The 16,935-nt window shown below is 43.6% G+C and overlaps 1 protein-coding gene across 2 annotated transcripts; it reads right to left on the bottom strand.

Annotated features, from left to right (window-relative positions):
- Positions 1–162: 162 nt before the first annotated feature.
- ddx27 (DEAD (Asp-Glu-Ala-Asp) box polypeptide 27) lies at positions 163–16,767 on the bottom strand. Of its 2 annotated transcripts, none has more exons than XM_037767582.1 (21): positions 16,532–16,767; positions 13,599–13,748; positions 11,976–12,035; positions 11,689–11,893; positions 11,370–11,422; positions 11,201–11,287; positions 9,500–9,605; positions 9,227–9,400; positions 8,053–8,203; positions 7,826–7,925; positions 7,584–7,725; positions 7,266–7,419; positions 5,843–5,924; positions 5,208–5,385; positions 4,948–5,054; positions 3,800–3,896; positions 3,570–3,661; positions 3,199–3,319; positions 2,965–3,058; positions 2,706–2,765; positions 163–324 (listed from the first exon to the last, which is right to left on the bottom strand). In XM_037767582.1, the coding sequence occupies exons 1-21, from the start codon at positions 16,613–16,615 to the stop codon at positions 306–308; spliced, it is 2,316 nt and encodes a 771-aa protein (XP_037623510.1). In that variant the 5' UTR covers positions 16,616–16,767; the 3' UTR covers positions 163–305. The 2 variants fall into 2 exon arrangements, with proteins under 2 accessions (XP_037623510.1, XP_037623501.1); XM_037767573.1 differs by having other exon boundaries at positions 2,965–3,061; positions 16,532–16,766.
- Between the last annotated feature and the right edge of the window lie 168 nt (positions 16,768–16,935).

Raw genomic sequence — 16,935 nt, 5'->3', positions numbered from 1 at the left:
CTCTGGATTGTAACGACATCGCTCTGGTTTGTGAGGACGTCGCTCTGCGCTCTGGTTTGTGAGGGCACTCTGGTCTCCGAGGACGTCGCTCTGATCTCCAAAGACGGTGCTCTGGTTTGTGAGGACGCCACTCTTGTAAACCTTCAGATGAAACTACAGATGTGTTTTTATACACTTTGCAACTTTATTTAAAACTTCTTTAATGAACAAAACAACTGGAAGAGATATACACAGTGAACACAAAGAGACGACGTGGAAAATCCATGGGAGGAGAAAACTGCTGCTCCGGGCGGCCATCTCTGCGGTCACTTCTTCTTCTTGAACCTGACGAGACAGAACAGAGCGTCATCATTACTCCGTTTCGGAGTCTCAAGTCACATGATGAACAATGTGACTTGAGACTCGGCCTCAAAAGACTTGAGACTCGACCCGGAGTCAAGATTTGGTACTCATGACCAATCATCGATCATTAGTGCTACATCAGTACATCTCTTTCTGTATTATTGATACCAGCTGTGCTTTCTCACTCCCTCTCTTCTCTGCTACAGCGGGCTGATGCATAGACCCGCACACACCGCTGTGCTGTCTTCTTGTCACTCGTCTCATTCGCTCCGGTTATAATAATTAAGGTGTCGTCGTTGTCATGTTTTAGTGTTCGGTCTTTCCCATTAATATCAGACAGTAAGGGTGTAAATCACAAGTTTCATCATATGATAATATATTGATTCTATGGACAACGATACGATAATTGTTGATACCACAAGTCTGCCACGATACAATTTGGATTTGATTCAGGGGCCTGCGATCGACATGAGACGATATCATGTGCCCATTTAATACTATCCGTTACATTTATATCAACTCACAAAAAATGCAACTAAAATATGATGTGACAATTCTATTACTGAGCTCTTCCAGACATTTAAATGAAAAACAATCAAAAAGAATAAATATAAAGTGGGAATTTCAAAATAATGGTGTATCTTAAAGATGATGATATGTATCGATACTAGGGCTGTCAATCCATTAAAATATTTAATCACAATTAATCACATGTTCATTTCTGTTCAAAATGTACCTAAAAGGGAGATTTGTCTTTTGACAACATGGGAGTGGGCACATATGCTGCTTTATGCAAATGTATGTATATATCTATTATTATAAATCAATTAACAACACAAAACAATGATAAATATTGTCCATAAACCGTCACAGGTACTGCATTTAGCATTAAAAATATGCTCAAATCATAACATGGCAAACTGCAGCCCAACAGACAACAACAGCTGTCAGTGTGTCAGTGTGCTGACTTGACTATGAGTTGCCCCAAAACTGCATGTGATTATCATAAAGTGGGCATGTCTGTAGAGGGGAGACTCGTGGGTACCCATAGAACCCATTTACAGGTCAAGGGACAATTTTGAAAATGGCCATGCCAGTTTTTCCTCACCAAGACTTTGCATAAGTTGTGATCACTATTTAGCCTCCTTACCGACAAGCTAGAATGACAATGGATTCTTTAGGTTTTCTAGTTTCATATGATGCCCGTATCTTCACTCTAGCTTTAAAACTGAGCCCGCTACAACCTAAAACTTCCAAGTTGTGTTAATGCGTTAAAGAAACTAGTGGCTTGAAAACAAATTTGCTTTGTGCGTTATTATTGCGTTAACTCTGACAGCCATAGTCGATAGTATCGATATTTTCACTTTGCAATGATGATATTGGATTGTTGATCACTCGATGCATCGTTACACCCCTAATAGACAGTAGGCCCGCCACAATCTTATAAAAAAATATTATAGAAAATATTTTTACACAATCTTGGCGGGTCAAGGACGGCCGCTCGGTGCGGGAGGATCCCCTCGTGGGACCTCTCCGTGACAGTGCGCCGAGACCGGCTCTAGGTCGGCTTGGAAAGGCCTGGACTGAAGGTGGCTCGCAGCTCCAACAGTGAGCTTTACAAAACCCTGTGTCGTTTACCGTGCTTTGTGTGACTTTTTTTTCCATGTCATCTCCATTCATATCTATACAACCACTGTGTTTATGATTGAAATGAACAAATTAAATTGTTTACAAGAACACAAAGTTCTTCATAGATCAAGCCTCTTCATTTTGCTCTCAAAGTGCACCAGATAGATGCATTTAACTTGGCCTTGTTATATTTATCTTTTAATAAAAATCTAATATTGTATGCCCTCAAATTCAATTATTCCCTTCGGTAGCAAAAATGGTATCGAATATTGATATTTTTCAAGGTATTGTATCGAAGTTAGAAATTCCAGTATCGTGACAACACTAATGCTGATACTGACTGTACGCTAAATAAAGAGGTGATGATAATACAGTACATGCTTTGAATTAGATTATAGCTCTACAGTGTTCTAAGCAGACCGGCTGACATGCAGTAGATGATAGAACGTTCATTACAACTAAGTTTATATGAGATTTGAGACTTGACTTAAACTTGCCCCTCAAAGATTTGACTTTGGCTCTAGCTCAAAGACTTGAGACTTGACTTGGACTTGCAAAAATATACTTGTGAGCATCTCTGATGCGGCCCACTGCATATGGCCCCGCCCGCAACTTCTCAGTTGGCCAATAGACCGTCATTGTGATGACATCACAGATTTTTAAATCGTTATTCTCGGCTCAAGGAAGACAGACAGAGAGAGAGAGAGAGAGAGAGAGAGAGAGAGTAGACTTACCTGGAGCTTCCAGGACGCTTCCTGTCCAAACCCAGACGCTTCCTGTCTTCGAAGGACGGTCTGTAAGCAGACAGAGACAGGTGAGACAGCTGGACTGACAGACAGACAGCTAGACAGATGTACTGACTGACAGACAGGTAGACAGACAGACAGACAGACAGACGGACAGACAGACAGACAGACAGACAGACAGACAGACAGACAGACAGACAGACAGACAGACAGACAGACAGACAGACAGACAGACAGAGAGTCTCACCCAGCTCTGTAGTGTTTCAGAGCCTTGCTGCTGGTGTTGGTCAGCTCTTTGTCAAACACTGACTTTTTCCCTCCTTTTCCTGCTTTCTGATTGGCTGCTGCAGAGACAATTCAGTTTAGTACATCTGTCAGTACCGATGTTGTATATTTGTGTATTCATGAGTATTTTAAAGTTCTGATGTAGCATATTTGTGTATTTATGAGTATTTTAAAGTAATGATGTGGAATGTCTGACCTTTAGTTGGTGCCTCATCCTCTGGCATCGCTCTTGCCCTCTTCGGGCGCCTCTCTCTCTTGGCCGCCCGCTCAGCGAACATCTGAGCCTTCAAGATCTCGAACTCAGCGCGCTCGTCAGACTGAAAGACAGACAACAAAGATCATCGATCTCTCACTCTGTCTGAGTTAGTTAGTAAGTAGTTTGATCAGAAGTTCAGGTATTAAGAATAACTATATAAAAATAGCCAGTATTCTGGCTGATGGTCTCATTTACTGATGTAGGTCATATAGAGGCATCAGTATTAAACTGAGACTGTTTCATAACCAGTTCAAAGTTCCTCACAGAAGCTTTAAGGTGGACCAGCTTATCAAACCCTTCATGGTTATTACCGTCAGCTCCTTCCTCCTGCCGTCTTTCACAAACTTTTCTCTCTTCTTCTTCCCTCTCAGAGCAAGATCGAACTCCTGCAGAGCCTTCGACACTGATGAAGAGGAGGGTGAGTTAAAATACAGTGTGCGGAGGTACTGCAGAGTACTACAGAGGATGGAGTAGTACAGTGGAGTTCAGTTAACTGTAGTACAGTGTGTATGAGTGCAGTAGTGGGAGTATTAGTACTCACCGCGGCTCTGTTTCCTCTCCTGTTGAGTCTGAAACCAAACTCGCTGGGATTGGTCGGAGGTGGAGGACCCATTGAGGCGTTTCTGAGCCACACTCAACTACACACACACACACACACACACAATTTATTAACGGGTGAAGCTGTCAGGAAAATACAAGAAAAATGACACAGACGTCTATAAAAATGTAAAAATTCAAGGTTGTAAAAAACATATTGTTTCACTGTTTATACACACAAATACAAGAGACAATGTAAGACATCAAACTATAATACAGTCCGTTTAGTTTTTATCCCTTTTTTATTTAAAGTCTCTATATGTCTGTAAATCACAAAAAATAAGAATAATGCACAGTTCTACACATTTCGTTCATAAAATGTTTCATATTCTACAGAAATAAGAGATGTGTGAAAGAGCCACACTTGAACTTTACAGACATAGAGAACTGAAACTAAATATTATTAGGTGTACAGTATAAGTTAGGGGTGTCAATCGATTGTTCATATTTAATCGTGATTAACCACAAATTAATCGCACATTTTTTTTCTGTTCAAAATGTACCTTAAAGGGAGATTTGTCTTTTGACAACATGGGAGTGGGCAGATATGCTGCTTTATGCAAATGTATGTATATATCTATTATTGGAAATCAATTAACAACACAAAACAATGACAGATATTGTCCAGAAACCCTCACAGGTACTGCATTTAACATAAACAATATGCTCAAATCATAACATGGCAAACTGCAGCCCAACAGGCAACAACAGCTGTCAGTGTGTCAGTGTGCTGACTTGACTATGACTTGCCCCAAACTGCATGTGATTATCATAAAGTGGGCATGTCTGTAAAGGGGAGACTCGTGGGTACCCATAGAACCCATTTTCATTCACATATCTGGAGGTCAGAGGTCAAGGGACCCCAAAATACGGTATGTGTATAGATGTGTGTATAGATAATGTATAGTTTTTAATTTGTATGTGTACAATCGTGTATAGAATTCTCTTTTTTATGGATGTAAATTCTACTTCTATTCAGTTTTTAACTGTGAGCTTTAATGCAAATAAAGTAATTTGTGTGACGTATGTCAATCGTCAACTCAAATGTCCCGGTTGTGACAGCCCGAGCAGCGTGCAGGTGTTCAGGTTTACCTTGGCCTCAGACGCAGCCATCTCTCTCTCCTCTCTCTCCAGCCTCGTCACAGCTTCAACGTCTTTCTCCAGTTTAGTGATCAGATCTCTGAACTTCAGGATGACATCTGGGCGAGAGACACAAACAGAGAGAGAGAGACAGTTTCATCACAACGCACCTGTAAACAGGTAATGTCTTTTTAATTCTGGTACTCAAGAGTTCATCTCTCTCAGAGCTCATACGCTCAGACAACCAATCGGTGTCTCTCGGGTGTGGCTACCTGGCGGCAGGACTCGAGCCTTCACGCTGTTCTTGGCTGACTTCACCACCTCCTTCAGTATCTTCCTCTCAGACTCTCCAACCAGAGACACCGAACGTCCCGAGCGACCGGCTCTCGCCGTCCTGCCGACACGGTGGACGTAGTGCTTCACTGTGGACGGCATGGTGAAGTTTATCACCTGAGAGACAGACAGGGACAGAGAGATGAGGACAGGGACAGACAGAAAGGGACAGAGAGACGGGGACATGTCTTCAGATGTGTGGGAGGATCTGTCAGAAAATGTACTGGTTTGTTAAAGTTCAAATCGGACTTGCAGTGTTACTCAAACCCAAACTACACAAACAACGGACTTGTGTTCTTGGGGAGAACGTTCCTGCTAGTTGTTCTTTGGAGAATGAACTCACAAGGTCACAAGCACACTTGTGATGCAAAGGCATCGGCTAGTGGCGATCGCTCTGACCATCGCCGATGGTCATAGATAGATCATAGTCTATCTGCACAACTCTACCAACGAGCCACTTTTGATTGTTTACTTTATTTTTTTAAAAATGAAAAAAGAAATTGTTATTATCATTTTTGTTTTACAAAAACATACCAAACTGTGACCCCAAAACCGTTCCACCCCACTCACTCACCGTTTTAACTCCGTCGATGTCCAGACCTCTGGCTGCTACATCTGTCGCCACCAAGATATCAATCTGATCATCTTTAAAACGCCTGAAGAACAACGAGAACATGGAGAACAAAGACGGTAAATACAAAATTACATAGAGATACAAATTATCAGGTAGAATTAATTTTTCTCTGTGTGTGTACCTGAGGTTCTCAAGTCTCTGGTTCTGTGAGTGTGTGTAGCGGAGGTTCTCCAGTCTCTGGTTCTGTGAGTGTGTCTGTGTACCCGAGGTTCTCCAGTCTCTGGTTCTGTGAGTGTGTGTAGCGGAGGTTCTCCAGTCTCTGATTCTGTGAGTGTGTGTACCTGAGGTTCTCCAGTCTCTGGTTCTGTGAGTGTGTGTACCTGAGGTTCTCCAGTCTCTGGTTCTGTGAGTGTGTGTAGCAGAGGTTCTCCAGTCTCTGGATCTGTGAGTGTGTGTAGCTGAGGTTCTCTAGTCTCTGGTTCTGTGAGTGTGTCTGTGCACCTGAGGTTCTCCAGTCTCTGGTTCTGTGAGTGTGTGTACTTGAGGTTCTCCAGTCTCTGGTTCTGTGAGTGTGTGTAGCAGAGGTTCTCCAGTCTCTGGATCTGTGAGTGTGTGTAGCTGAGGTTCTCTAGTCTCTGGTTCTGTGAGTGTGTCTGTGCACCTGAGGTTCTCCAGTCTCTGGTTCTGTGAGTGTGTGTACCTGAGGTTCTCCAGTCTCTGGTTCTGTGAGTGGACCAGTCTGTGATTCTGTGTGTGTGTATGCCTGAGGTTCTCCAGTCTCTGGTTCTGTGAGTGTGTGTAGCTGAGGTTCTCTAGTCTCTGGTTCTGTGATTGTGTCTATGCACCTGAGGTTCTCCACTCTCTGGTTCTGTGAGTGTGTGTAGCGGAGGTTCTCCAGTCTCTGATTCTGTGAGTGTGTGTAGCGGAGGTTCTCCAGTCTCTGGTTCTGTGAGTGTGTGTACCTGAGGTTCTCCAGTCTCTGGTTCTGTGAGTGTGTGTACCTGAGGTTCTCCAGTCTCTGGTTCTGTGAGTGTGTGTAGCAGAGGTTCTCCAGTCTCTGGATCTGTGAGTGTGTGTAGCTGAGGTTCTCTAGTCTCTGGTTCTGTGAGTGTGTCTGTGCACCTGAGGTTCTCCAGTCTCTGGTTCTGTGAGTGTGTGTACCTGAGGTTCTCCAGTCTCTGGTTCTGTGAGTGTGTGTAGCAGAGGTTCTCCAGTCTCTGGATCTGTGAGTGTGTGTAGCTGAGGTTCTCTAGTCTCTGGTTCTGTGAGTGTGTCTGTGCACCTGAGGTTCTCCAGTCTCTGGTTCTGTGAGTGTGTGTACCTGAGGTTCTCCAGTCTCTGGTTCTGTGAGTGGACCAGTCTGTGATTCTGTGTGTGTGTGTGCCTGAGGTTCTCCAGTCTCTGGTTCTGTGAGTGTGTGTACCTGAGGTTCTCCAGTCTCTGGCTCTGACTCAGTTCTCCGTGCAGTTCTCCGACTTTCAGCCCCATCAGTCCCAGCAGGATGTGCAGTCTGTGAGCCTGTTTCCTCGTCTGAGTGAAACACATCACGTGATCCTGGAATGTCCGAGTCAGCAGAGCTAACACAACACACAACAGTTAGTGTTAGTACCGCAGTACGAGTAGTACTACCTTGTTAGTACTGGTACTGCAGTACGAGTAGTACTACCTTGTTAGTACTGGTACTGCAGTACGAGTAGTACTACCTTGTTAGTACTGGTACTGCAGTATCATCGGTACCTACCAGCCACCACGGCCTCTCTGTCTCCCTCTCGGTTTTGTCGGATTCGGACAAACTCTTGTCGCAGAAACGGAGCAACGTCAGTGTTACTGTTAACGAAGATCCTGATTGGCTGCTTCAACGAGACCGCCGCCAGGTCCTTCACCTGGGAACAGAAGTCACATGATACACATTGAAACACCTGGAGACACAAGTCACATGATACACAGTGAAACACCTTGGGACACAGGTCACATGACACACACCTCCTCTGTCATGGTGGCGGAGAACAGCATGGTCTGTCTGTTGTAGGAACACAGTCTGATGATCTCCTTCATCTGTTCCTCAAAGTACTCGTCCAACATCCTGACAGAGAAACACACAGAGACACAAAACAGAACCAAACAGGTGAGTCTTTGTTTCACGACTGTGTTTACTGGAAGAGAAGTAGTTTTTCCGTGGCGCCTCGTTGACCACAGGTGTCGGTGTTTACCTGTCGGCCTCATCCAGGATCAGGATCTCAATGTGACTCAGCTCAAAGCTCGGCGTGTTGTGGAGGTGATCGATCAGCCGGCCAGGTGTAGCTATCAGGACATCGGGCCCTGCCCTCAGCGCAGCCTCCTGAGACTTCAGGTCCAACCCACCTGGACACACAACGAGACAGGTTACCTGAGGACCAGGGTCAGACTGAGTCCAGAGTACAGAGTCCAGTTCAGGGTCAGACTGAGTCCAGCATGTTTTTGGACCCTTTTCGTTACGCCATCTTTTTTAGAGTGGTAGGGGTGGGGGGCCGCGGATGTTCACGGGTAGATAAATAGTCAGCAGTAGATGTCACATAGAAGTGGTGTACATATCTGAAAGCTGGGAACCTGAAGATTAATTTGAGATACAGCTCAGCACTGTGTGTCAAGTTCTGCTAGTCATTAATAAGAAATACAAGTTAATTAATAAATTAATTCATCGATTAAATTAAATTGTGAAAGTGTATAAGAGATCCTTATACTAGATCCTCTGAATGCTCTAGGTCTCTAGTCTGTGGGTGTAAAGTTTCATGAGGCTGTGATTATCCTAGAGGTCACCACAGGTCATTTTATACAGTGAGGTCAAGTTTCACTACAATGAAATGTCTCCTATGGGGACTAACATCACACGTGAATACAGTTGGACTCATTGGATCCACAAGACACTCAGCTTTACAGTGACACCCAATTTATGTAATTCAGGACTGTTTAGGGACCCCAGTATGCAGAGATATTCAAACACACCATTTTAGAACAGGAGACAATAACACATTTATACTGCATTCAAAAAACTGGATGTGATTATCATAAAGTGGGCATGTCTGTAAAGGGGAGACTCGTTGGTACCCATAGAACCCATTTTCATTCACATATTTGGAGGTCAGAGGTCAAGGGACCCCTTTGAAAATGGACATGACAGTTTTTTCTCGCCAAAATTTAGCGTAATTTTGTAGCATTCATTTTTCGATCTTCCCGACAAGCTAGTATGACATGCTACCAGTGGATTCCTTAGCTTCATATGATACCAGTATCTTAATTCTAGCTTGAAAACTCTGAAACCTCTGAACTCTGACCGACCGTAAACAAAGAACTGCAGCTGAGTCAGAGTCGGTCAGTCAACAGTCAGTAAACGGTAAGCAGTCTTACCGACAGTCAGGCAGGTGGTGATGGAGGTGAACTGGGCGAGCTGACGCGCCACAGAGTGAACCTGGATCCCCAACTCTCTGGTAGGAACCAGAATCAAGACCCGGGTCACCTGGGATGTCCTAGGCTTATAAATCAAACGCTCCAACACCGGCAATACGAAGGCTGCCGTCTTCCCTGAGGAGAGGAGAGGAATTATTTCATTAATTCATCTGGTTCCAGAGGTTATTAAATCAGTTCCAGTATGATGAAGTGGTTCCAGTATATCAGTGTTACCTGTCCCAGTAGCAGCGCAGGCGCACAGGTCTCTGCCCAGCAGGCCGACAGGAACACAGGCCTTCTGGATGGGAGTCGGCAGCTTGAAGCCCAGAGCTGTGATGGCCTGCAGGGACACAACAGGAGGTTACAAACAACAACAGAAAGCCGGGGCTGGTAGGGAGGCTCATTGGGGAGCACCTGGTGGCTCAGCCTTCAGGTTCAGCCCAATGAATGACTGAGCCTTGCACACTTCTCTAAGCCCCGGGACACACATGGAACATCAGGAGCGCGTGGTGGCTGCGTGGCGTGGTGGCTGCGTGATACACACGTCAGGTGTTCACACCAGCTGCGTGTCCGCTGCGTTTCTGCTGCTGCTGTCAGCCCTTTCTGTCTATATAGAGTTTGCCTTTTAATGGCCATTTCATTTCATTATAAATATCATTTATATTTATTTTGGACAGAGAAAGGTTCAGAAACATGTGGTAATTAGTAAATAATAGTAATAATCCACAATTAAAACTCTGTACTATATTCATTCATGGAGCTCTCCAAGTCACTCTACGTTCTAGAACACTGTCCAGCAAATATTTCAGAATAAAAGCCTCGTGTTAACAAATGAAGGAATTCTGTCCACAGCAAATACGCTTGAGGGCTCATAAACAAACAGTGGGATGGCAGCAGGAATGTTTTCAGACACACCGGAGGTGAACGACGATTTCAACAATATGGATATGTGGCGAGACTTTGAGGAGTGGGAGCTGCTGGCCTTCCGCGGGTGAGGAAGAAAAAAGCGGTAGATGACGGGACGGTGAAACGAGATACGTGATACGTTAAACGAACGTAACGAGGCTGCTAAGTGAGAGAGGCATCCGCCGTTACGTTACACGGAAATGCACCGCGTAAGCCGACCACCGCCACCTGTCAGCGCATCGGTTTTTAAAGCGTGTTTGTAACGTTACCTTTTTAACTTTTTTAATTTTCAAAATAAACCTGGAAAAACATCCATCTGTCGCCTGTTCTCTCTGTTATAAAGTCATCATCAAGCAAGTAGCAAACTAAATGAAATATAAACTCATGTTATTATGTTTGGACAAGCTCTTACATTACCCAACAGTTGCCACATGCCCAGCTGAACAACTTTAGTAGGTCAACTATATGAAGTAAATCTTTGCTGGGATGGTGGAGTGAGTGAAATATACATTTCAGTCTTCAGAAGTGTCTAATCCGTTTGTAAATGTAGCCTATATTATCATATTATAACACAATGTAGTCTGATATATGATAAATGGGTTCTGCAGATAGACAGAGGAAAAAAGGTTCATGAGTGTTGATTGATAGATCCTGTAAATCTGTATGTTGTCTGTATGTTTTTGCATACATTACAGCTCCATACATACAACATAGTTAAATATTTTATAAAGCTAAAATTGCTGTGTGTACTATATTTACACTGTATGCCAAAAACATGCATCATTCTGTGACATTTTATGTTTTTACACACATTGATGATGTCACTATCATCCCCTCTCTCTGTAACCCTCCAGACATGCAAAAGGAGAGCTGAACCAGGCTCAGATAACCCTGGTCCGACCCTGGTCACTGGTGTGAAAGAGGTATAACAGAGGTCACCGAGGTAGTGCATCATCTCATATCATCAGTCAACTGAACTCCAGTCCCTTTTCAACTGATGAGAGACACCGGAAGGTCAGAGGTGGTTACCTTCAGGATAGGTCGGGACAGGTTCATGTCTTCAAAGGTCAGCTGTTCGTCGTACTGAGACGCATCTTCATAATACGACTCCAGAGCCTGAAAAGACACGCAGCTCGTTACCATGGTAACCCAGCACAAACTGTTCATGAACCGGAAGTCATCAGCTCCTCTTCCTCACCTCCTCTCCCATCTTCCTCCTCTTCCCCCGTCGTTCTTTGTCTCTCAGGGTGTCTGACAGAAAACAGGAAGTCAACAATTAGTTATATGTTTAACATTTTTTTTAAATAATTTTAAGAAGAACGTCAAATAAAGTTCACTCTTCATTAAGCTGTCTGTTCAGCGTTGCGGTTTGTTTTGTTGGGCTGAATTACATCATAATGTCATTTCAATTTGATTTGATTTATTGATTATCTGGTTATTGAAACAACTGAATCAAAACAATTCAAATGTTTCTGCTTCCTGTCAAATATCAAAATAAAAGCCTCTGATGGACTCACCTGATTTAGTCAGAATCTCCTCATCACTCGAATCAAATTCATCTTCCTGCTCCTCATCATCATCATCATCATCATCATCGTCATCATCAACTCCATCAGCCTCTTCTTCAGGAGGCTTCACATCCTGCTCTTCATCATTTTCATCCTCCTCCTCCTGGTTCTTCTCTGCAGAACCTTCAGCAGCGTCACTCTCAGTTGATTTCTCCTGCAGATCAAAACAAACTCCACATTAAACACAGGAAGTGGAACCAGACCAGGCAGAAAGTAGAACATTACGTTGGACTCACCTCAGCTTTCCTCTTCTTCCGGATTTTTTCTATTTTCTGGTCCAGAGTGGTCGCAGTTCTCTACAAACACAGAACACAATTATCAAACACTGCTGGAGAACGCTAGAGGACCAAAACATTGTCGGAGAACGTTAGAGGTCCAAAAACACTGTCAGAGAACATTAGAGGACCAAAAACACTGCCGGGGAACGCTAGAGGACCCAAAACACTTCCGGGGAACGCTAGAGGACCCAAAACACTTCCGGGGAACATTAGAGGACCAAAACACTGCCGGAGAATGCTAGAGGACCAAAAACACTGCCGGAGAACACTAGAGGACCAAAACACTGCCGGAGAACGCTAGAGGACCAAAAACACTGCCGGAGAACACTAGAGGACCAAAAACACTGCCGGGGAACGCTAGAGGACCCAAAACACTTCCGGAGAACGCTAGAGCACCAAAACACTGCCGGAGAACGCTAGAGGATCAAAACACTGCCGGAGAACGCCAGAGGACCAAAACACTGCCAGGGAACGCTAGATGACTAAAACACTGCGAGAGAGCGCTTATGAACCAAAACACTACCCGAGAACGCCAGAGGACCAAAACACTGCCGGAGAACGCTAGAGGACCAAAACATTGCCGGAGAACGCTAGAGGACCAAAACATTGCCGGAGAACACTAGAGGACCAAAACACTACCCGAGAACGCTAGAGGACCAAAACACTGCCGGAGAACGCTAGAGGACCAAAACATTGCCGGGGAACGTTAGAGGACCAAAACACTGCCGGAGAACGCTAGAGGACCAAAACACTGCCGGAGAACGCTAGAGGATCAAAACACTGCCGGAGAACGCCAGAGGACCAAAACACTGCCAGGGAACGCTAGAGGACTAAAACACTGCGAGAGAGCGCTTGAGAACCAAAACACTACCGGAGAACGCTAGAGCACCACTGTATATGTTCACTGTGATCACTCTAAGCAGCATCATGGGAATGAATTACGTAATGGATAATGAACACACCTACAGGGCGATGCCGTTCCCCGACGCAAAGCACAGGGGGTCTCTCATCACCCTGAAGGGGATTATTTTACAACAATGACCGGCCAGCTGTACATTATCCCGCTTATTACACGGCTACTTACTGAAGAAATCAATAATTTTACACAAAAACGGTCCGCCAGAGTCCAACATCAGAACTGCGCCCATAGCAACGGTCTGTTACACATAGCAACGTAGAATGCTGTGATTGACCAATCGAGTATTCAACAAAGCTGTGTAATAATATATAATATGTTTATGATTATGTTAGTTTTTCCAAATGTTTTAAGCTTGTTCGTCCACGGCGCACTTTGGACATGGGGTTGTGACAAATTGCGAGCTTTAGGCCTTCTTCACTCACACTGAAGAACTTCCACACCGATGACATGTTTTGTGTGTGTATGTGTGTGTGTGCGTGCGTGCGTGCGTGTGTGTGTTTGTGACGTTACTGTGGGCCGACGTAAAAAATCATGTGGCGGCGGCAAACGTGTATCAATGTGAGCGGCAAAAAACATGGAAATATGAGACAGATTGGCCGATAGGTTGCATGTCAATATATAATTATATATGTTGATACATCTTTCGTTCTGCTGTGTTCTACCTTGTTCTTGAGCTGCTTCATGATGTCAGCCATCACCCACGCGTCGTCATCGTTCAGTCCGTCTCTTTCTCCAAACTCAAAGTTAACGTTGAAGTCTTTCGCCCCGCGACTCCCAAACTTCTTCTTCCTGTTCAGGACAATCGGTTGGTCCTGAAAAAAAAAACACACAAAAATATTATATACAACGTTCACATTACAAGCAAATGTGGCCCAAATCGTATTTATTTCCTCTCATGTGTTACAGATCTGATCTTTTCATAGTAGTGTGGACACAGGAAAAACATTTTTTTCCAATCAGATCTGAACCACTTTCATGTGGTCGCTGTGAGAACGGTCATATCAGAATTCATGTGTGTTTCCACGTTATACTTCACTGCGCAGGTGCAGACCAGACAGTGTCGGAGCGGTCCGTTTAAACCACAGAAGAAGAAGAACCTCTCTCTCCACAGTGACAGTGCATCACTGGTAATCAGACACTGTTGATGTTTGTTACCTGACAAAAAAGACTTTCTATATTATGGAGATCTTCTGCTAAACTCTGTGTCATGTTTCACTCAGTAGAGCTCTTTATCTCATTATTATTAATATGTTATCGCTCACTCTCATTATCTGGGAAACATCATGTTTATTCACTTTACATGGAGCTAAAATTAACAATGAACTATGTTAAATCCTCTTCACCAAATTAGTTACTTTACGTGGAGTTATCCTTTAAAAGGAGTGTATGTTTACCGGTAAGCTGGGCTCCGTAAAATTAACAATATGTCAACGGAGGTTTTCCTCCAACAGTAGGAAACAGTTGAAGACTTTGTTTAACTTGTCGTCAGTCATTTAAAATGTAAATTAAAGGCAGGATTGACGATGTTCTCCAGTAAACATTATTTGTTATAATGGTTGAAATGGTCTTTACACCCCGACAGCGATTCATTACTGATGAGCTCTGAAAAAGGACCGGAAAAGAGCCGTCATCTGTAGCTGCTGTAATCCTGTAAAAACGTCTACCAATCGCTGCCTTGCGGTCCACTTGGAAAGAACCAATCAGATGCCTCCCTGCTCGTACTCTACTCTTGGCGTGCACCAGTCTGAACTCAATGTGCCTCGTCGCCGCACGTTTACTGGAGAATGAAAGAGAACTCAGCTCTGCAGTAGCTCTGCCGTGGTTACTTGTCATGAGGTAGCGTTGTTGAGTTGAGGTCCTCTCTCCGCTCTGTGTCTGTGAAGTAGTTACGATGCGGCGGTGCTCGTGTGTGTGTGTGTGTGTGTGTGTGTGGGGGGGGGGGGGGGGGGGGGCATTGCCTTGTAAGGAGCCCCGAGGGGAGGGGGTGGGTTTAGACGGAGCTCCTGAGGCGATGCTACTCTCAAATTATGCTAGCTTTCCAACATTGTCGACCCTACCTTTAACTTATCAAACAGACTTTTCACAATTCCCCCAGTTCATATGATAAATTTGTCATGTTTCACAAAGCAGAACTCTGATTTAATGAAATTACATGTTATAAAACTGGCGATGTTTCGAGATGTCGAACAGTAACTACTTTTAAAAGTTAAATATCAGCCAAAATGACAAGTTTTACTTTAATAGTTATACAAAGTCAGAAGTTAGGAGATACCATATCATATCAAGTATCACTTCTATAAAAGGAAACCTCGATCTGTGAAATTGAGCAATATGTTAATGGAGTCTGGCAGTCACAGGACTCCAACAACTCCAGTGTGTATTTTATGGACCACCGGACGTCAGTCCCCCGTGTGTGTGTGTGTGTGTGTGTGTGTGTGTGTGTGTGTCGTTATTGGTTGCATGTGAGGTGTTTCAGGGCAGAGATCCGTTCACACTGATGTCAGATATCGGTCACTTCAAACATGAATGTGAACAGTCAGCAAAAAGATGGGATCTGGGCTAAATATCTGAACTCAATATTAATATAATATTAATATAAGCCCTGTAATGTGAACGTAGCCGTATATACAGGCTCTGAAATTAACCTTTTTGCTCACCTGCCACTGTGTGACATTTCTACCGGCCACTCAGTTTTTTTGTCTGCCACTTCTGAAATCTATGTAGAACGCTTTAAAACTATAAACACAGTCATTGGTACCAGACCGTAGAATTATGGAATATATCCTGTGACCTTAATCCATGACTTTATTTAATTTAGGAATTACTTTTTAAAAATAATAGTTCTTAATATAAGGAAAACCTGTCTGCCATGGTGGCAGGTGACCTGACATTTCTACCTGCCACAGACAACATTTACCCTGTTATTTGTCAGGTGGCAAATTTCATTCCCTACGTATATAGACCATATATATGTATACATAGATATACATATATATAAATAGATATACATGTATACTGCATATAAAATTAGTTCTGTGACAGATTTGTGTCAAATAGAACTTTATTTAAACCTCCATGTGACCCTAATACATACAACACTGTAACATGAAATAAAAAACATACAATCACATTAAAATGATCTGAATCAGTTTCACACAGAAACATTTACTGAGTTTATGTTTTAGTAAAAACAGATCACTGATGTCAGATCAGCTCCTTGTGTCAGCAGAGAAACTGAGTCATATTATATAATATATATATATATATGTATATATATATATTCATAATATAATATAATATACTAAACAACAAATAAATGTGCACTTTGTTATTGATCCCCTCACATCTGATGATTATGTGATTTCATACTTTGGAACATGAACTGACTGACTTTTCTTCTGTTCACATTATAACTTTATAAGGTTAGTTTATATTTTAGTAAAAGCTGTTTTCATGTGTTGGTTTAGAGAAGGGTTCATTAAATCCTTCTGGATCAAACAGTGTTTTCTGTCCGGGCTGTGGTTCTCCTCCAGCAGCCTCATGGTAGTGAGGTCTCTCCGGGCAGAGTGTGAGCTGTGTGGCCGGCCTGACTCACCTCCTGGTCGGACTCGCTCTCGGGTTCCTCCGGACTCTCGTCCTCGTCCCGGATGGTCCCGATCAGACCCAGCTCGTCCAGCATGACGGACTGCTCTCCGGTACCTGCACACCGGACTGTGGACGGGCTGTAGATCGGTTCTACTCGGGTTCTGTGGAGGTTCTCTGTGGTTCTCTCTCCACACACATTCACACGTGTGTTGACGGAAATAGGAAGTGAGAGCGGTTCGTTTCCGGGTCACGGACAAGGCCTGTTGAAGGAGGATGGGACAGGTCTCCATGAGTGCAGAGCAGGTTTTAGTGCGCATGTCAGAAATTCAACCCAAATAGGGCAAAAGAAATAAAAGTAAAATAAATCATACAGATAAAAATAAAAAGATCAATAAACAGGACATACTGTATAAT

This window comes from Sebastes umbrosus, chromosome 1 (genome assembly GCF_015220745.1).
Source record: "Sebastes umbrosus isolate fSebUmb1 chromosome 1, fSebUmb1.pri, whole genome shotgun sequence".
Taxonomy (NCBI): domain Eukaryota; kingdom Metazoa; phylum Chordata; class Actinopteri; order Perciformes; family Sebastidae; genus Sebastes; species Sebastes umbrosus.
The sequence above is the reverse complement of the archived record's forward strand: the minus strand, read 5'-3'. Positions and strand labels throughout refer to the sequence as shown.